Below are 21,401 nucleotides of genomic sequence, written 5' to 3'. Positions count from 1 at the left end.
ATAATAATGTTCAGTTCATTTACATCTGGATCGCATGGTATGGGGCGTGGGGAAGTTCACTCATTCTTGCAATTGTCAATACTTTCAGTGTCAGCTGAGGTGAGGAAGACTCTGGTGAGGAAGAGTTCAAGCAGTCCATACATCACACTGGGCCGACCACTGGGGTTGCTGATGTGAAAGCGAAAGAAGAGAATACGGACGTGATCATGGCGAGAGGAAAGAGGAAAACTTGGTGTGACAATCCTGCAAACGGAGCTTGAGGAAAGTAGTTTTAAGTGTTAGAGCCAGGTGGCGCCATTTCATGTTGATTTGTTCATCATCCTACTGCACTTCGTATTGATAGAAAGGAAAATCAAATAAATCAGAAGTTGGCAAGTTTGAATCAAAAGAATCATCACTGTCCAGTGCTTTAGTTTCCATGGACCGGCTCAAAGGACTGTGCAGTTCCAGTGAAAGCAAATTTACAAAAGTAGGGAAATAAAACTGAACTGACTTCCACATGTCTTGATCTCGATGGCTCGGCAACATTCTGCTCTGAGAACTGATGAGAGAAGTAAACGCTCCTGGAAGAAGATGAATGGACTTTAAAAACAGCGGGTCAGGAAAAAAACAGTTTCTAGACACACAAACTCTGGCCTTGAAGTCACTGCACTGAAGGAGACACTTACCTGACATTACATCACAGTTTAAAGTCCACAGAGGCAAACGGTTCCAGTACCAATGTGTTTAATAATAAATAAACTCAGATAGTGTCAACTGAATTACAGTAAAGTTATTGAATATTTTTCATAATAAAAATCATCAAAATGATATGAAAATATGTTATTCCCAGAATAAGTATTGTTGTATAAGCATCAGGGCAGTGTGTGTGTGTGAACTGAGTTTGTGACACTATAGTGTGTGTGACAGTGAAGTTGACTGTTTGGCTTTTCGGTTTTGCACTCTCAGCCTCTGCTCTCTGCTCTCTCTCACACACACACGCACACACACACACACACACACACACACACACAACTAACTTCATATACAATAAAACAATAAACATATTCTGTGTATAAAATGTTAGAGAGATAATGTAAATGTTTAAAAGTTACATGTAATCTTTATATCTTTTGAAACATTTATGTGCTATACTTGACAATCACGTTCATGATTAGAAATATTTGAATCATTATGGATGAGTTTAGTCTAAACTAGGGCTGTAACGATATACGATATAAAATCGAAATCGCGATACTCAGGTCCACGAACCTGTATCGTGATGTGAGAAGGCAGTATCGTGACACACCCCTTCCACCTCTCAGAGTAATCCTTCCCATCCAGATCCAATGCTACCACATCTTTAAATTACTATTAATATTATTTGAAGTTAACATTATAAAATGTGTAGACCTACATCACAAAACTAGCTGAGGGTAAATTAGCCAAAACTTGAAATATAAATTCTCAGAAAATGCATTTAATACCAATATATTGACACTTCTGTTTATATATCCATTGCCTACTCCCTTAATAAAATCCAGTACGTCCAGACATTAGAAAAATATAAGTCTACACATGCATTTTATATTTAACATGAGGGAAATACACATGTGTACATGGACGCGACACAAAACATCTTTAATATTTAGGTGGCAAACATATATATATATATATATATATATATATATATATATATATATATATATATATATATATATATAGACCATTTCACAAGATGTAAACAACACTGGTCTAGAAGCACTTCCTGTTTCAGTTTGTAGCTGTTTTCTTTATTTCACATGTAAAGAAAACATCTTAAAGATGTTTGTTTAACTTTTTGATTCAGTTTTAAATGTTCTGTTGGTTGTATTTTATCCCAGCTTTTATGTAGTGTTAAAAAACTGAAACAGGAAGAGCTTCTGGACCAGTGTTGTTTACATCTTGTGAAATGGTCTATATATGAGCTCTTTGCCAGACTAACTTTCAGAGCAAATCTAAATTTGCCGGAAGTTGTCTGGGTTTTCCCAGGCTAATATATAGCCTATATTTTTTATAATTGTGTAAATTACACTGTACAAACCAAAAGTAATACTAGGCTACCCACCGAATGAAGGGTTGGCTCTCCCCAGAACATCAAATATTTATTTTGTTTTATTTTTCGTGTTCGCATTTAAGAGGAAAAAAACAATGTTGTGACAGTTCTCTGGAAGCGACACTAAAACTTTCAGAGAATTCAAACAGAAAGCACAAAGACTTTATCTTAATTGAATTTTGTTTTTTATTAATTGTATCTCAATTTTAATAAATGTTTCATCAACCAATTGCCTGGATTTAATAAAAAAGAAGTAAATGAAGAGTTCAGATGCAAAAGCCTCTAAATGCCATTTGAAATTTTCTTCTTTAATGATGATTTTTATCAAGCTTGTATATTTAAGTTCAGTGATTTCACTTAAATGGCAATGATAATTACCTATTAATTGTTATTTAAGTGAAATTACTGAACGTAAATATACAAGTTTGATAAAAATCATCATTAAAGAAGAAAATTTCAAATGGCATTTAGAGGCTTTTGCATCTGAACTCTTCAAATATAGCAGAGATAATCATGACATTGAGGTGCCTGCCAGCGCCTGAACTGGAGCTCGTCTCACGAATCGAAACCCTATAGACCTGAGAAATATATCTATATTGAAATGTCTACTTTTAAAAAGAACAATTCAAAACGAAAGAAAACAGACTGCTCTCAGCTTATGTAATCCGTATGAAGAGTGCATTTCTCTCTGGCGCTTTCAATTCTGTGAAAATTGCGAGCCAGCATCGCAACTTCTATGCAGCTGACACTGACAGAAAACACTTTATTAATAAACAATTAAAATGTCTCCTTGCTATATTTGACATTAATAATCATTACTTTTGATTGTTCTTTGTGTCAGCTTTTAGGTGCTTTATTGGCAGTGCCACTGTGCCACCCTTACGTTACATGAACGTGTCACCACCACCGCATCAGCATTGAAAACATGGAGATTTTTTAGACAATAATCGCACAACCTATTTAATATTCTATAATTAAATACTCAGTGACTCATCCCAACCAACTATTTAAAAATGTTTAACTTGTAAGTGTCTTTTTACTTTACCATGTGAGTCGTGACTACCATGTGACGCGAGCTAGTTGAAGAATGAAGAAACATGGAAAACAACCCTCCCAATACATTTCAGTCAGCAGTATGGCAACATTTCGGCTACACGATGGAGAACAAGGATGGCAATCGTGTAAACTACAATACCCACACAATTTGCCGTAAGTGTTTTAATAAGCTTCCTCAACTGACGGCAACTCGTCTAACATGCAGATGCATATTCAATGGCACCATCCCGAAATCAATTTAGTTGGAGCACAGAAAACAACCCAAAAGCAGCAGTCTACACTGCCTAGTTTATTTTAATAATTTGCATACTTATTATTGTTTTTTGGTGTTTAGATTATACAAGTTTTTCCAAATGTTATTTCATAAAAATACCGGTATATTTTTTCCTCTCAAAATCTATTTTTTCACCCCAAGCCCCGCCCCCATGATAGAGTCACGATACGAATCGAATCGTGGGTCAGAAATCGTGATACGAATTGAATCGTGGGTTTGGTGTATCGTTACAGTCCTAGTCTAAACATTATTATATTTGCAGGCGTGATAGTGAAGATTTCTGCTGACACTCATCTGAGCTTCTTCCTCTGTTCCACCTTTAATTACAACTAAACCATCATTTGGCTGAATAATAAACCAACATTAATCATTCAATATCACATGTTTCTAATATGCATGCTAACACACACGCTGCTTTATCTAATAGTGAAGTCTGAGTCTCTTCCACCTGTATGAAACACATTTACACATGTATTTCTCCTCATAGACAGCAGTGAGACTCTTCTGTGGATCACCTGATGGTTTCTGCTCCTCTCATCTCCGTCTCACAGATTTAAACCTTGATGTAAATCCACTGACGTTTAGTGATCGATCTTCATCTACTCTGTAAAGTGGAGCAGAAGAGAAAACAATCAGTGTTCAGTGGAACAAAGTGCAAATTATTATATTTAATTTACTGTTTTTGAGTAAAAATAAATTGAATTCCTGTAATCAGATTAATTACTGACTTTACATGATCTTGGATAGAGATATTTGTGTTTTTAAATATAATAGATGTAAAGCCTGAATCATGTTCATATGTGTGTCTGTGTGTGTCTGTGTGACTCTAATGAGAAACTAATGAGTGTATGACATATGAAATAAACCACAGTGAGCAAATACTAATGTTATTTTGAGTTAAACACAAACCTTTAGTTAAAGCCGTTTGTCCTCTAGTTTAAACATGTTTGTAGGCTCTTAGTAAATAACTGAGAGTAAAGTAAGTGTCGAGTAGTGTGACGTGTTGCTTGTCACAGTAAAAACACACCAGAGACAGAGACATTGCTCATGTGAGCTGGACGCTGTGAGCTGAAGCTGGAACTGCACTGATTTTAGCAGGAGTGCAGCGTTTCCTACAATCTGACCAAGTCTGTTTCACACTCAAATGATTCACTTCTACTGACACAGTTCATAAAGCAGGTGTTGATGTATAAAGCTGTGACAGTGAGCTTTTCTTCTCTTTCCTCCTTTGAAATGGGTGATGAGTTTATAAATTGGATTAAAATTTTGTACCTGTAATCTATCAGCACGGGTTTTGACAAATAAAACATTATCGGACCCCTTCTATCTTCAAAAAGGAACTAGACAGGGCTGTCCCCTCTCACCCCTTTTGTTTGGTTTAATAGTAGAGCCCCTTGCAGAAACAATTCGATCTAACCCGTAGATATGGCTTTAACACTTTAAACACTGTTAACAAAATTTCACTGTACGCGGATGATATTTTGCTTTATATTACCCAACCTCAGGTGAGCCTTTCTGTTATACTCAAAACTATTACTAACTTCGGAAAACTTTCTGGCTTTAAAGTAAACTATGAAAAAAGTGAACTCATGCCCATTGGTCTGAAGGATTTATCTGTTATACACTCCTCCCCATTCAAAGTCTCCATGGAAAAAATTACATATTTAGGAATAGAGGTTACTTCTAAATATAATCTACTCTTCAAAGCTAATTTCAACCCCTTACTATCCAAGTTACAAGCCTGTATACACTTCTGGAAAACTCTTCCGATCTCCTTAATTGGCAGAATAAATGCGATAAAAATTATATTTCTACCTCAAATATTATATTTATTTCGTAATATTCCAATACTATTGGCCAAATCCTTCTTTAAACACCTAGATTCGATTGTCCTTCCTTTTCTATGGAACTATAAGGGTCACAGAATCAGAAAAGCACACCTTTGTAAACCCAAACATGAGGGGGGGTTGGGCCTTCCTGCTTTTCGCATTTATTACTGGACCACTCACTTACACGTTTTTGCACTATGGCTGGAAATGTCGGCTAATGCCCCAGACTGGCTTCAGATGGAGCAAGATAACTGCCATCCCTATGATCTTGGAGCAGTGCTGCTTTCCCCATACTAGACCAAACTGCAGTTAAGGGTTTTGTCATAAAGAGTCAGTTACGTATTTGGAGACAGATAAGAAAATACCTTAATATAAAATCACTCTCCCTCTTAATCCTGATCGCAAATAACCCATCATTTCCCCCTTCGAGATTGGATTCGACTTTTAATCAATGGAAGGAATTGGGTATATGCACAGTCAAGGACCTTTATTTTGATGGGGCGTTAGCTTCCTTTACGCAACTACAACAGAAATACAACCAGTGGTGGAAAGAGTACTGAAAAAACATACTCAAGTAAAAGTACCATTACATTCCAAAAAATGTAGTGTGAGTAGAGTAAAAAGTACTTGTCCAAAAAACTACTTGAGTAAGAGTAAAAAAGTAGCTTATTTAAAAGTACTCAAGAGTAGTGAGTAGTGAGTACTGAGGGGCAGATACCCCTTATAATAAACACTGTGCACTACAATTTATAAATTAAAAAAAAATCCACATACTGGAATTCACATTATATTTTGTTCTTTGTAAGAAAGATTGAAGAATATCTATCATCCATCTTTTTAAAATGCATCAAATCAGTACACTCATCACCATTTAAATCATATTATTTGGGGGGAAAAGCATTTAAAATTAGGTGAAAAGCCACTGGGCCTGAGCATGTTATTGTTGCACATAAAATATCAATATTCATAACTGTGCAAATAATTCAAAAACCTTTAGAAACTCATATGATAGTTCAGCATCACACACCAAGAGATGGGTTAAATAAAATAAAAAATACCCAATTTCTCTCCAAAATGGTACCAATGTTAGTGTTTTGATAAATGAGAATCACTAATATTGTCATATTACCTCAACTAATGCACTGAAAAAGGCTAAGATAGTGAGCTAACACTAATTACACACTTTTATTCCATGCTATTAAATATGTTACAATTTAAACGTAAATGCATTGTTCTAGAAGGGTGGCATCATCCCTTACATTTTACACGGCTACATTTACTCACATTGTAATGCTGATAATATAATTTGTAAGGAAAATTGTGCATTAAATAGGGAAGTTATATCCAGGAAACTTTTACAAAAGAAACAAATACACTTTGTCTCTGAAGTCTCGGCGAAGCTGTTTTATCAGCAGCATCCACACACAAAAAAAGTTCAGCATGAAAAATGTTTTTGCGCAAGTGCACTTGCCAAATGAATATAATGGATCAATAAAAAACGCTGTTTATTATCGAGCTGTGCTAATTTCTTATTAAGTAATGCAGTTCAAGTTAATGACATGGTGCACTGATTCTGAATCTGGCGGCATGGCGAGCGCGAGACGAGGCAGTGGACAGATCGTGACGCGCGTCAATCCTGTGATTGTGAAGTAATGGGAGCGGGAATTCACCGCATTATGAACCGGTCTCGCAATTCCCCCAACCTCAGACCAAATGTTAGGCCATGTAGACAGGCCAGCCTATATAAATATCATATTAAGCAGAAATGTGAAATATACCTTAGCATATTAGAGGAAGACGCTGATATCTGGATTGAATTGATGCGTGATGAATGCACTTCCACAGCAGTCACGAGTAACAGCAGGAATAGGCGGTTAAAGTTTTCTATACTTAATTTGAATTGATGACAGTCACGAGACCTATTACTCGATCCAATTGTCACAGGTCGAGGGGAGGAACGCTCGGGTGACCAACCACCCCCCCTCTAACCGAGTCACCACCGTGAGGAGCCGACACCACAGGCACACAACAGAGGACCACAGAGACAGAGATAAGTTTCAAAGGAGTAACAATCTTTATTGAACCAAGGGTTTCTCACAGTTTAAGATACTCTCGTGGATGCATGATAATGGAGCAGGGGGTTGCAGCTTACTTCTCCCCCAGTGGTGCTGCAGACTTCCAGACTCATACAGTAAGTATGGCAGGTAAGGATTCTTCACAGTACAGGGTACTCTCGTTGGTGCACGGTAATGAAGCAGTGGATTAAAAGCTTACTTTTCCCCCAGCGGTGCTGCAGACTTCCAGACTCATACAGCAAGTATGGCAGGTAAGGATTCTTCACAGTACAGGGTACTCTCGTTGGTGCACGGTAATGAAGCAGTGGGTTAAAAGCTTACTTTTCCCCCAGCGGTGCTGCAGACTTCCAGACTCATACAATAAGTATGGCAGGTAAGGATTCTTCACAGTACAGGGTACTCTCGTTGGTGCACGGTAATGAAGCAGTGGGTTAAAAGCTTACTTTTCCCCCAGCGGTGCTGCAGACTTCCAGACTCATACAATAAGTATGGCAGGTAAGGATTCTTCACAGTACAGGGTACTCTCTCTCTCTTCAGTTCACAGTAGGGCGACAGTGGGTTAAACGATTACTTTATCAGCATTGCTGTATACTTCTGGGCTCAACAGTAAGTAGAACAGGTGAGGACATTCACAGTACACAGTACTCTCTCTTCAGTTCACAATAGGGAGGCAATGAGTCATAAGGTTACTTTACCAACGGTGCTGTATGCTTCTGGGCTCAAACAGCAAGTAGAACAGGTGGGGATCTTCACAGTACACAGTACTCTCTCTTCAGTTCACTATATCACTCTGGGCTTCTGACGGGGGCAGATATAATATCCTTCCACGAACGTGTAAGCATGGATAGGGCTACTTCTCAGCAAAGACACATCACACTCGTGTTCACTTCAATTCCACAGGCAAAAATCAATGTGTATTAATAAGGCAAAAGCACTGCAATTCACTCACACGGTAGGGCTGATCAGAGGCCTCGCTCTGTTTGTTGTGCTCACTTTACATGGGGTTTCTCTTTCAATTCCTCCTCCACACACTCTGAAACACATAGCTCCTCCAACAGTCAGATCCACACTCACTGTATCCTTCTCAAGCGGTTTAAATGTTCATAAGTTAAAATCAGTTCACTTATCTTTGGTCTTTCCTTTCCCAGCACAGATCCAGTCGATAGCTCAGACCAGCAGGCTTCCTACAAACAATCACTCTGATCCAGCAAGCTTAAATGGGCGTCTCTCCCTTTCCCCTGTCCCTTCCCTGTCAGTGGGTCCTCCATCTGAGCCTCCTCCATCTGAGCCTCCTCCATCTGTGTCTTCCCCGTCTGTGTCTCCCCCGTCTGAGCCTCTCTTTCTCCCTTCTGTCTGTCTCCTTTTATCTCGTTTATCTTGACTCGTCAAACAGGAAACCTGTGTGAGTGCCGCTCCTCTCTCTCTCGCACCTGCAGTGCATTAGCGCCAGTGCAGTGGTGTGTTGCACACAATCCGTTCCCCTAGGGAACTTGCGACTCTGAGGAGAGTTCCGATCGCCAAGCGATTTTGTCACCCGTGACATCCCCCCTTGCCAATCGGTTCTAGTCCCTAGAACCGACGTTCCTCAATTCCATTTGCCATATCTCTCCAGTGGCTGTCCTCGGGTATCCCACTGAGGTCGTCGGGGTGGCGAGGGCGGAGCCGCTCTTACTTCACTTCGAGATCCCTTGGGACCACAGCCCACCCAACCATGGATACCTCTTCGTCCGCCATCGCGTACCTGTGGCCGCTACAACTCACGGTGTGTATCCTGCCGACTATGCCACTTATGTCACAGGTTGAGGGGAGGAACGCTCGGGTGACCAACCACCCCCCCTCTAACCGAGTCACCACCGTGAGGAGGCGACACCACAGGCACACAACAGAGGACCACAGAGACAGAGATAAGTTTCAAAGGAGTAACAATCTTTATTGAACCAAGGGTTTCTCACAGTTTAAGATACTCTCATGGATGCATGATAATGGAGCAGGGGGTTGCAGCTTACTTCTTCCCCAGTGGTGCTGCAGACTTCCAGACTCATACAGTAAGTATGGCAGGTAAGGATTCTTCACAGTACAGGGTACTCTCGTTGGTGCACGGTAATGAAGCAGTGGATTAAAAGCTTACTTTTCCCCCAGCGGTGCTGCAGACTTCCAGACTCAGACAGTAAGTATGGCAGGTAAGGATTTTTCACAGTACAGGGTACTCTTGTTGGTGCACGGTAATGAAGCAGTGGATTAAAAGCTTACTCTTCCCCCAGCGGTGCTGCAGACTTCTAGACTCATACAGCAAGTATGGCAGGTAAGGATTCTTCACAGTACAGGGTACTCTCGTTGGTGCACGGTAATGAAGCAGTGGATTAAAAGCTTACTTTTCCCCCAGCGGTGCTGCAGACTTCCGGACTCATACAGTAAGTATGGCAGGTAAGGATTCTTCACAGCACAGGGTACTCTCGTTGGTGCACGGTAATGAAGCAGTGGGTTAAAAGCTTACTTTTCCCCCAGCGGTGCTGCAGACTTCCAGACTATGGCAGGTAAGGATTCTTCACAGTACAGGGTACTCTCGTTGGTGCACAGTAATGAAGCAGTGGGTTAAAAGCTTACTTTTCCCCCAGCGGTGCTGCAGACTTCCGGACTCATACAGTAAGTATGGCAGGTAAGGATTCTTCACAGTACAGGGTACTCTCGTTGGTGCACAGTAATGAAGCAGTGGGTTAAAAGCTTACTTTTCCCCCAGCGGTGCTGCAGACTTCCAGACTATGGCAGGTAAGGATTCTTCACAGTACAGGGTACTCTCGTTGGTGCACGGTAATGAAGCAGTGGGTTAAAAGCTTACTTTTCCCCCAGCGGTGCTGCAGACTTTCAGACTCATACAATAAGTATAGCAGGTAAGGATTCTTCACAGTACAGGATACTCTCTCACTCAAAAAAATGATGTGTTGGCTTTACTTAACTTTTTCATGTAAACAGGTTCCACCGGTTCCACATAACTTTGTTTTGTTAAACAAACATAATTTGTTCATGTAACTTCAACATCATGGAAGTCATTTTAAGCCATCCAATCAAACTCTGAGCTGAGTGTTAAAGTTAATGAGACAATTAAGTGAATAACTGAGTGATGATTGAGCATTACTGAAGACACCTGATGATAACAAGCAGAATCACTGAAGGAGAAAATCACAAATTGTAAGTCACCGTTGTGGAGATCAGTGTTTGCTTTAGTTGGGCTCTTGACCCCTATATTATTAACTTAAGATTATGTTTGGCTGTACATGAGTTATAACAGCCAGGTGATCACATAGAAAAGGTGGAACTGGGGATTGAATCACCAAACTTCTGGTTTGTAGTCAAACTGCATGAACCACTGTTAAATTTACCTTATGGATCATACCAGCACTGCTCTTGCAGAACATACAATTTTAGCCTTTTCAATGAAATTCAAATGATCAAATCAATAAACAAAAAAAATTTCTGGGTGCCACCAATCAAAATTCATTCATGGCTCCCATCATGCATTGCTGCATGAATAAATAATGAGCTTAAGACACCTAAAGCAGAATCACAAGGAAAAAAAATCTAAAATTGTAAGCCACCGTTATGGAGATCAGTGTTTGCTTTAGTTGGGCTCTTCACCCTTATATTATCAACTTTATATTTTAATTTACTGTTGCATCTGAGTAATACCTGCCAGATGAACAAAGATAAGCAATTATAAAATGATGTTGGACTTATAATGACATTCATCATTTGAAATTTAGGTCTGTAATTTATTCTGTTGGTTAGTGTATAAATGAGATTCTGCATAAATATCCAGAATGTTCTCAAAAGATGTTTAAAAAAAACAATTTTTTTTTCTTTAAGGCACACACAGACCTCAAGATTCAGTCAATGCTTCTCAACAACGGTGACTAGTAGAATATTCAATTAGGAAAAGTAAATTACATAGACAATTCAGATCATAATTTATTCAAACCGCAATGCATGATGGGAGACATTAATGAGTTGTGATTGGTGGCAAGAAGGACTATTAATGTCACCACGGTTGAGATAGACAGGCTGATTATTGATATCTGTTTCTACATAAAGATTAAGTGATTTGATCAGAATAGTTTTATTAAATATTTTCTGTTATAAGAAAATACAGATATGTTGTATAATCACTAAACTGTTGCTAGCAAGTTAATCCTAACCATCAGAATTAGGAATTTTTGGAGTTTACAGATCACAGCTTGATTATGTCAAAACATAACCAACACTATCGGATCACAGTTTTCTTTGTTCATTTGCCTGTTATAAATCAATAACAGCAGCCAAACAAAGTTTAAAGTAAAAGTGTAAGGGTCAAGAGCCCAACTAAAGCAAACACTGGTCTCCATAACGGTGACTTACAATTTGTGATTTTCTCCTTCAGTGATTCTGCTTGTTAACATCAGGTGTCTTCAATAATGCTCAATCATCACTCAGTTATTCACTTAATTGTCTCATTAACTTTAACACTCAGCTCAGAGTTTGATTGGATGGCTTAAAATGACTTCCATGATGTTGAAGTTACATGAACAAATTATGTTTGTTTAACAAAACAAAGTTATGTGGAACCGGTGGAACCTGTTTACATGAAAAAGTTAAGTAAAGCCAGCACATCATTTTTTTGAGTGCTCTATCTTCAGTTCACAGTAGGGCGACAGTGGGTTAAATGATTACTTTATCAGCATTGCTGTATACTTCTGGGCTCAACAGTAAGTAGAACAGGTGAGGACATTCACAGTACACAGTACTCTCTCTTCAGTTCACAATAGGGAGGCAATGAGTCATAAGGTTACTTTACCAACGGTGCTGTATGCTTCTGGGCTCAAACAGCAAGTAGAACAGGTGGGGATCTTCACAGTACACAGTACTCTCTCTTCAGTTCACTATATCGCTCTGGGCTTCTGACGGGGGCAGATATAATATCCTTCCACGAACGTGTAAGCATGGATAGGGATACTTTTTAGCAAAGACACATCACACTCGTGTTCACTTCAATTCCACAGGCAAAAATCAATGTGTATTAATAAGGCAAAAGCACTGCAATTCACTCACACGGTAGGGCTGATCAGAGGCCTCGCTCTGTTTGTTGTGCTCACTTTACATGGGGTTTCACTTTCAATTCCTCCTCCACACACTCTGAAACACATTGCTCTTCCAACAGTCAGATCCACACTCACTGTATCCTCTTCAAGCGGTTTAAATGTTCATAAGTTAAAATCAGTTCACTTATCTTTGCTCTTTCCTTTCCCAGCACAGATCCAGTCGATAGCTCAGACCAGCAGACTTCCTACAAACAATCACTCTGATCCAGCAAGCTTAAAAGCTTAAATCTCCCTTTCCCCTGTCCCTTCCCTGTCAGTGGGTCCTCCATCTGAGCCTCCTCCATCTGAGCCTCCTCCATCTGAGCCTCCTCCATCTGAGCCTCCTCCATCTGAGCCTCCTCCATCTGTGTCTTCCCCGTCTGTGTCTTCCCCGTCTGTGTCTCCCCCGTCTGTGTCTCCCCCGTCTGAGCCTTTCTTTCTCTCTTCTGTCTGCACACAATCCGTTCCCCTAGGGAACTTGCGACTCTGAGGAGAGTTCCGATCGCCAAGCGATTTTGTCACCCGTGACACAATCACGTTGATGGATAAAAATAAAATTAAAACAAGCATGTAACGAGTAACGGCCACAAACAGAAGGAAAATAGCGGAGAAAAAGTACCGATACATCACTTAAAATGTACTCAAGTAAAAGTAAAATTACACAATTTTAAACTTACTCAAAAAAGTACAATTTCTAAAAAACTACTTAATTACAGTAACGTGAGTATTTGTAATTCGTTACTTTACACCCCTGAATACAACCTTCCAAAAAATAATTTTTTCAGATTTTTACAGATAAGGAATTACTTGCGTACACACAATGTCCCCCTGGATGAGGTCCCGCCCTCAATCAGTGATGATTGTCTCATCCAGTTTAGAGGAAACAAAAATCAGTTCTCTTTAATTTATGGAAAGTTACAAGCAGCTACTTCTCCCTCTACAAACTTGATCAGAGAGGAATGGGAGCGAGAGATGGGGATTGGAATCTCTGAAGAGATTTGGCAGAATGGTTTAGAGGATATTGATAAACAATCGGTCAATACAAGATTATGTCTCATTCAATTTAAGGTCTTACATAGATTACATTTTTCAAAAAAAGAAATTACATAGGATTTTCCCCAATGTTTCGCCTCTTTGTGATAAGTGCAAATCAGAGGAAGCTGATTTAGCTCACAGTTCCCTTTCGTAGTCACTTCGAGTTACGTCAGAAGTGACGGAGATTGGGGGATTTCGCATAGAAAGCCAATCCTCTTCGAGTATTTAAACACGAGCCAATGGCACGCAATGCCTTGGGGCTGCGGAAATTTGCATAGCGTACTCCGCCCTACTCCGTGAGTATAAAAGGAGGAAGTGAACGCAACCGCAGTATGTTTTCGCTTCGGAGCCAAGAGAACCTCTTCACTCCTGAAAAGCTAATTCAAGACTCTTCGAGACGAGCGTCCTCTTCAGTGTTGGTGTGACGGCGGTACCCAGCGAGATTCTGCATTGCCTGCGATCTGTGCAGTGGTTTGCCAGACTTTGCGCTTCTCCCTGGTAGCCTCAGCGCTGAAAGAGTGAATTTCTCTCCTCTCTGTGAAAGGGCTGCACGCGGCACGTCTTTTTAAAGATGGTTCGCCCGTGCCCTTCTGGATGTGGTAGATTTCTATCGTCATCTGATGGTCACGAACGCTGCTTTGTATGCTTGGGCATTCAACATGCAGCAGCAGCGTTCGTGGATGACTCATGTTCCTTCTGTGGGAGCATGACCATCTCCACACTGAGGTCGCGGCTCAATGATCTCACTAGAGTGAGAGCCCCGGTCCCCCCTACTCGATCGGCTTCCTTCACGAAAGGGGGCCCGTCGACCCGGGGACCGGGCGATCTAACGGTGACGGTGTGGGATAAAGCCCCGACGATTCCTCGGGCCACACCTCCCGCCTCAGTGCGTGAGCCAGCGGGCGCTAGTTCGACTCGGTCGGTTGTCTCTTCGGCGGCACCGGCTGCTTCGAGCAGCGCCCCAGATGATGATGCGATGTCTATCACAGCATCACTAGGCGGGCTTGACTCCTCGGGAGAGGAAGATCCGGCTGCGTTGCCTCCTTCGGGAGTTCCAGCGTTGTCCGCGTCAGATCCCGAGCTGACGGCCATGCTGTCTCGAGCCGCTGGGAGTATCGGGCTAGAATGGAAACCTCCATCCTGCCCCGATCTCTCCTGGATGGATAATTGGTTTTTGGACAAGGCTGCCGCTGCAAAGCCACGGCCGACTCCAATACCTTTTTTCCCCGAGCTGCATGCGGACTTATCGCGCTCTTGGGGGGCTCCTTTGTCCACTCGAGAGCGCGATCTCTCCCCCGCCTTTCCCCCCCTCGACGGCGGGGCCGCCCGTGGGTACACTGGGATGCCCCCGGTGGAGCGCTCTGTTGCGATGCAGCTGTGTCCACAGAGCGCTTCCACCCGTGGTCCTCCTAAGCACCCATCCAAAGCCTGTGGGTTCTCGTCTGCTATGGCGGCGCGATCCTACAGAGCGGCGGGACAGGCGGCCTCCGCTCTGCATGCTATGACCACTTTGCAGGTCTTCCAAGCGAAGTTGCTCAGAGACATGCACGAGGGCGGGACTGATCCGACGGCATTTAAAGAACTGCGGTCCGCCACTGACCTTGCTCTCCGGGCAACGAAAGTGGCTGCTCGCGCCGTTGGTCAGGTGATGGCCACTAGCGTGGTTCAGGAGCGTCATCTTTGGCTCAACCTGTCGGACACGCGGAGCGCTGAGCGGACTCGTCTGCTCGACGCTCCGCTCTCCCAGGTTGGCCTTTTCGGCGGTGCGGTGGAGGACTTCGCCCAACAGTTCTCCACTGCCCAGAAGCAGACGGAGGCCATTAAACACATCCTGCCCCGACGACCAGCTGCTGCCTCCACCCAGTCGTCGGCACAGGTGCCTCCCCCTGCTCGCCGCCGAGGACGCCCCCCTGCGGCTCCCCTCCCTCCCGCCTGGCCCCAGCAGCAGCCTTCACCCGGGCCCCGGCGTCGAGGAGGCCGCAGGCCGGCGTCACAGCCCCCTCAGGCCGCTCGCCCCGCTAAACGCCAGGCCAAGCGAAGATCCTGACACGGGCCGCTCAGTGACGATCTCGAGTCTTTCCCAGGAGGCGGTAGCAGGCCCCCTCCTTCCCCCGGTGGAGGGCCGGGGGAGAATCTTTTGTTCTCAGCTCCCCGCTGCTCACCCACGGGTGGGCAGCACCCTGAACTGGTTAAAGAAAGACTTGACATCCTCACTGAGCTCACAGACTGGAGTGAGTGCCCTCGATGCCCCAGTGTGTCGGCCCACTCACTCCTCTCTGTCTCGGAGGGCGCGGAAGGGTGCGTGTGTCGTCCCCGGGCTACGCCAATCCCTTCCCCCTCTGTCGCCAGACCCCCGGCAGAACGGACCCCCGTGGAACGCTCCGCTTTCCCTGGTCCCTTCTGTCGGGGAGCGGGCTTCGACGCATCCGAGCGGGGTAACCCCTGCACGCGTGCCAGTCGACCCGCCTCGCTGCCCCTCCGGGGGGACGTCTGTGGTTCACATGACCCCGTTGGCTCACTTCCTGGAAGCCTGGCTAGTGCTTCCCGGGGTATCCCGCTGGGTCATCAGAACGATCAGATTCGGCTACGCGATTCAGTTCGCACGGTCTCCTCCCCGCTTCAGGGGAGTTCGCTCCACGATAGTCGGTGGCAATGCCCCAGTCCTGAGAGCGGAGATTGCGACCCTGCTGGCGAAGGGTGCAATCGAGACGGTCCCTCCAGCCGAGATGAGGTCCGGGTTTTACAGCCCCTACTTCATTGTCCCCAAGAAGACCGGTGGGTTACGACCGATCCTGGACCTGCGCATTTTGAACCGTTCTCTCCATCGACTACCGTTCAAAATGCTCACGGCCAAACGCATTTTCGAATGTGTTCGGTATCAGGATTGGTTTGCAGCGATCGACCTGAAGGACGCGTACTTCCATGTGTCCATTTTACCTCGACACAGGCCGTTTCTTCGGTTTGCCTTCGAGGGCCAGGCATATCAGTACGCCGTTCTCCCATTCGGGTTACCTCTGTCCCCTCGCGTCTTCACGAAGATCGTCGAGGCAGCCCTTGTTCCCCTTCGCGAACACGGGGTTCGCATCCTGAATTATCTCGACGACTGGCTGATACTAGCACACTCTCGAGCTTAGCTTTGCGAACACAGAGACCTGGTGCTCCGGCACCTAGCCCGTCTGGGCCTTCGGGTCAACCGGGAAAAGAGCAAACTTTGCCCCGTGCAGAGGATCTCTTTTCTCGGCGTGGAGATAGACTCGGTCGCCATGTCCGCGCAGCTCACGAACGAGCGCGCGCACTCACTGCTGACTTGTCTTCGACAGTTCGAGGGCAAGAGTGCGGTTCCACTGAAACTATTTCAGAGGCTCCTGGGGCATATGGCGGCCGCGGCAACGCCGCTCGGTTTGCCTCATATGAGACCGCTTCAGCTGTGTCTTCGCGATCGAGTCCCGAGGTGGGCATGGCATCGCGGCTCGCTCCGAGTCCCAGTGACTCCGGCATGCCGGCGAACCTTCTTCCCGTGGTCGAACCTCAGCTTTTTACGGACGGGCGTCCCTATTCAGCGAGTTTCCAGACATCTCATCGTCTCCACAGATGCATCTACCACGGGTTGGGGTGCCATGTGCAATGGGCATGCAGCCGCCGGCTCCTGGACGGGGGCCCAGCGCCTCATGCACATCAATTGCCTCGAGCTGCTGGAAGTACGGCTCGGCCTGCACCGCTTCAGAGCGTTGCTCAAGGGCCAGCATGTGCTTGTCCGCTCAGACAACACTACGGCTGTAGCGTACATCAACCACCAGGGGGGTCTACGCTCGCGCCAGTTGTCGCAGCTCGCCCGCCACCTCTTGATATGGAGTCAGAAGCACCTGAGGTCCCTTCGTGCAGTTTACATTCCTGGAGACCGGAACTGGGCAGCCGACGAGCTGTCACGGGTCCGTCCCATCTCCGGCGAATGGCGACTCCATCCCCAGTCGGTCCAGCTGATCTGGGAAGAGTTCGGGGAGGCACAGATAGATCTGTTCACCTCTCGGGACTCAACCCACTGCGCCCAGTTTTATTCTCTGACCTGGGGCACTCTCGTTTCGGATGCGCTGGCGCACAGCTGGCCACGGGGCCCACGCAAGTATGCGTTTCCCCCAGTGAGCCTCCTTGCACGGGTGTTGTGCAAGATCAAGGAGGACGAGGAGCAGGTCTTGCTGGTAGCCCCCTATTGGCCCACCAAGACGTGGTTCTCCGATCTCATGCTCCTCGCGACAGCACCTCCTTGGCCTATTCCTCTGAGACAAGACCTACTCTCTCAGAGACGGGGCACTCTGTGGCACCCTCGTCCCGATCTTTGGAGGCTGCACGTATGGCTCCTGGACGGGACGAGGCAGGTTTGAGTTCGCTGCCACCTGCGGTGGCGGCAACCATCACTTCCGCAAGAGCGTCGTCCACGAGACACCTTTATGCGTTGAAGTGGAACCTCTTCGTCAACTGGTGCTCTTCTCGCGGAGAAGACCCCCGGAGATGTTCGATCAGTGTCGTGCTTTCCTTCCTGCAAGAGGGGTTGGAGCGCAGGCTGTCGCCCTCCACCCTTAAGGTTTATGTCGCGGCCATTGCCGCTTCTCATGAAGCAGTGGAAGGTAAGTCCTTAGGGAAGCACGACCTGGTCATCAGGTTCCTGAGGGGAGCGAGGAGGCTGCATCCGCCTCGTCCTCCCCTCGTACCCTCTTGGGACCTCTCAGTAGTTTTAAGTGCTCTGCAGAGGCATCCCTTTGAGCCTTTGCAATCAGTAGAGTTAAAGTTTCTGTCCATGAAGACAGCACTCCTGGTTGCATTGGCCTCCATCAAGAGGGTGGGGGACCTGCACGCATTCTCCGTTGACGAAGCGTGCCTGGAGTTCGGGCCGGCTTACTCTCACGTGATCCTGAGACCCCGGCCTGGATATGTGCCCAAGGTTCCCACCACTCCCTTCCGGGACCAGGTGGTGAACCTGCAAGCGCTGCCCCTGGAGGAGGCAGACCCAGCCTTGGCACTGCTCTGTCCGGTACGTGCTCTCCGCACCTATGTCGACAGGACGCAGTGTTTCAGGACCTCAGACCAGCTCTTTGTCTGTTATGGAGGGAGCCAGAAGGGAAGGGCTCTCTCAAAGCAACGGCTGTCCCACTGGATTGTGGACGCCATTGCTTTGTCTTACCAGCAGCAAGGCCGTCCGTGTCCCCTTGGTGTGACGGCCCATTCCACTCGGAGTGTGGCCTCCTCTTGGGCTTTAGTGCACGGCGCCTCGCTAACAGACATCTGCAGTGCTGCAGGCTGGGCGACACCCAACACCTTCGCCAGATTCTATAATCTGCGAATTGAGCCAGTGTCCTCTCTCGTACTCGTTCCGGCCGGTACTGGACCCGCTCAGGTGTCTTCGCTTGCTCGCCACTCCACTCCCCGGACTGGATAAGTGCGATATTTCCTCAGTCCTTCCATTGAAGTCTTGAGTCCTCCAGCACCGACGATGCGGGCTCCACTGCTGTTGCTCTGGATGCTAGCTAGGTGCCTCCATGCGCACGGTTCCCCATGGTAACCGTCTCATGTGTATTATCCACTGTAAGCCTCTCTGAGCATGTGTCTTCCCTTGGCAAGCCATCTGCCACCCCTGGAGTTTAAATTGTAGCCACCTGCGGTTGGTACTCCAGTGTTTTATATGCGTTCCTATGTGGCCATATGTGTTCTTAAGTCCTCCCTTCGGTAGGCAACTGGTAGCATGTCCCCTTCGGGATATGTTTCCCAGTGTACCTTGGTAATCCTGTGTCAAAGTCGGATCCCCAAAAAAAAAAAAAAAAAAAAAAAAAAGAGGTAAGGCTCGGGGGTTCAGTCTTTCGCAGGGCACTGGAAGACAGCTTGAAGATGGCGTGATGGCACAGACCCCCAATCTCCGTCACTTCTGACGTAACTCGAAGTGACTACGAAAGGGAACGTCTCGGTTACGTATGTAACCCTCGTTCCCTGAGTAGGGAACGGAGACGTTACGTCTCCCTGCCACTTCTGCTGTATCGCTGGGTAGATGCCGAGTTCAGTCTTGGCTCCTCAGCGAAGACATACTGCGGTTGCGTTCACTTCCTCCTTTTATACTCACGGAGTAGGGCGGAGTACGCTATGCAAATTTCCGCAGCCCCAAGGCATTGCATGCCATAGGCTCGTGTTTAAATACTCGAAGAGGATTGGCTTTCTATGCGAAATCCCCCAATCTCCGTCACTTCTGACGTAACGTCTAGATACTAGATACCTTTTGAAAGGCAACATGGGACAATTTCACAAGATTTGGGATCCTCTCATATGTTACCTCAATAGGAATGTTATCCTTTAATGTAATGTATTGCAGGCTGACTTAAGAACAGTGTATTAATATCACTGGATTGTATATTAACAGGCGGGGATGGGGTGTTAGTTACAGTACGTTTTTTTTTTTTTTGTTTTTTTTTTTAATTTAGTTTATTATTTTTCTGTATAAGAAATCTATCCTGAAACCTGTAATTATTTCAAGACTATTTGATGTCTGAATAAAAACCAATTTAACAAAGTGATGTTTCCTCACCTCAGGTCACAGTTTGAGTCTCGTAGCTCGTCTCTGAGCCGCCGCTTTGAGTCTCCGATCTCATTGTCTCTCAGATCAAGCTCTTTTAAAAACTGCAGTGCTTTTGAGTTAGTCAAAGACTGAGTTAAAGAAGAAACATCTGTAATGCCACAGTACCGTAGACTAGAAAGACACAAACAGAGGATGAGAGATTATCTTACAAACAAATCATAAATATCAATTTTACACAAATATAATGTGATGTTTAATAAACCCAGAAAGTGCACTGCTATAACCAATGAAACATAAGCCCTGCTGTCTTCAAATAAATAAACTTCAGTCACACTGTAATTGCTGTACAGTATAATGATACTAACTGTAGTTTCTCCAGCTTGAATTGTGGGTTCATCAGTAGATCACTGAGGTTTTTCACTCCAGAGTTTCCTAGATTATTCTCGCTCAGGTCCAGCTCTCTCAGGTGTGAGGGGTTTGATTTCAGAGCTGAAGTCAGGATGAGACTCTGTTTCTCTGTAATACTGCAATAATTCAGACTGAAGACAGAGAAATAACAATAGTTCACATCTATGATGATCATCTTATTGAAGAGCTACAGCAGCATTTAGTTTCCAATAGTCTGTTTTAAAACCCAGTCACACTAGTTCTGTGCGCTGGAAGATACTGTTTTTTCTCTTTCATTTCTCTTTCCAGATTGTAAAATCCGACAAAGGTGGAGGGGGAAGCCCATCCCGCTGCCACACATATGTCGTGAATGGAAATCCCGCTGGACCATGCCCGAAACGAGGCCATGCCTCTAGTGGAGTGAGCCCTAATGCCCAAGGGGGCATGGCAGGTCGTTTGACGTATATGCAGCAGCAATTGCGTCCACTATCTATCTAGACAGTGACTGTTTCGAGGAGGCGAAACCTTTAGTGCGCCCTCCAAACAAAACGAAAAGCTGCTCAGAGCGTCTGAAAGAGGCTGAGCGAGCAGTATACAATCTCAGTGCTCTAGCTGGGCAGAGGAGATTGGCGTCGCGTTCGCTATCGGATGCTGGCAGAGCCGATAGGGAAATGACCTGAGCCCTGAATGGGGTACCAATCACGTGAAGGTCTCCCACGTGTTTAACTGATGACAGGGCAGTCAGAAAAATGGTTTTGAGTGCAAGGTATTTCAAATCCATGGAATGAAGCGGTTCGAAAGGAAGGGCTTTCATAGCTTCGAGAACAATAGAAAGATCCCAGATGGGAACCGATTCCACCAAAAAAAGAACTGGTTTGGAACTGGTGCTGGTTCAAAGTTGGTTCGGAGTTGATTCAACTATTTGTTTTTCCACTGACTAGAGCGTCCAGGGAACGACGTCATTACGTCACTGTGTACGTCGCCATACGTCTTAGCTAGAAACGCTT

At 45.1% G+C, this 21,401-nt stretch overlaps 1 protein-coding gene across 1 annotated transcript; it reads right to left on the bottom strand.

Annotated features, from left to right (window-relative positions):
- Positions 1–2,574: 2,574 nt before the first annotated feature.
- On the bottom strand, positions 2,575–20,892 carry LOC120492434 (ribonuclease inhibitor). The gene is made up of 3 exons (XM_089130952.1): positions 20,373–20,892; positions 20,017–20,178; positions 2,575–4,008 (listed from the first exon to the last, which is right to left on the bottom strand). The coding sequence occupies exons 1-3, from the start codon at positions 20,588–20,590 to the stop codon at positions 3,939–3,941; spliced, it is 450 nt and encodes a 149-aa protein (XP_088987078.1). The 5' UTR covers positions 20,591–20,892; the 3' UTR covers positions 2,575–3,938.
- Positions 20,893–21,401: the final 509 nt, after the last annotated feature.

This window comes from Pimephales promelas, chromosome 5 (assembly GCF_988280905.1).
Source record: "Pimephales promelas chromosome 5, fPimPro1.hap1.1, whole genome shotgun sequence".
Taxonomy (NCBI): Eukaryota; Metazoa; Chordata; class Actinopteri; order Cypriniformes; family Leuciscidae; genus Pimephales; species Pimephales promelas.
This window is presented reverse-complemented; position numbering and strand designations above follow the sequence as displayed.

Excerpts from the sequence above, each read along its gene's own strand:
- LOC120492434 (XM_089130952.1), bottom strand. The coding sequence starts at position 20,590 with ATGATCATCATAGATGTGAACTATTGTTATTTCTCTGTCTTCAGTCTG. Across the intron at positions 20,179-20,372 it reads TTCAAGCTGGAGAAACTACA|TCTACGGTACTGTGGCATTA; the intron begins GTTAGTATCATT and ends GTGTCTTTCTAG. Across the intron at positions 4,009-20,016 it reads GACTCAAACTGTGACCTGAG|AGTAGATGAAGATCGATCAC; the intron begins GTGAGGAAACAT and ends TCCACTTTACAG.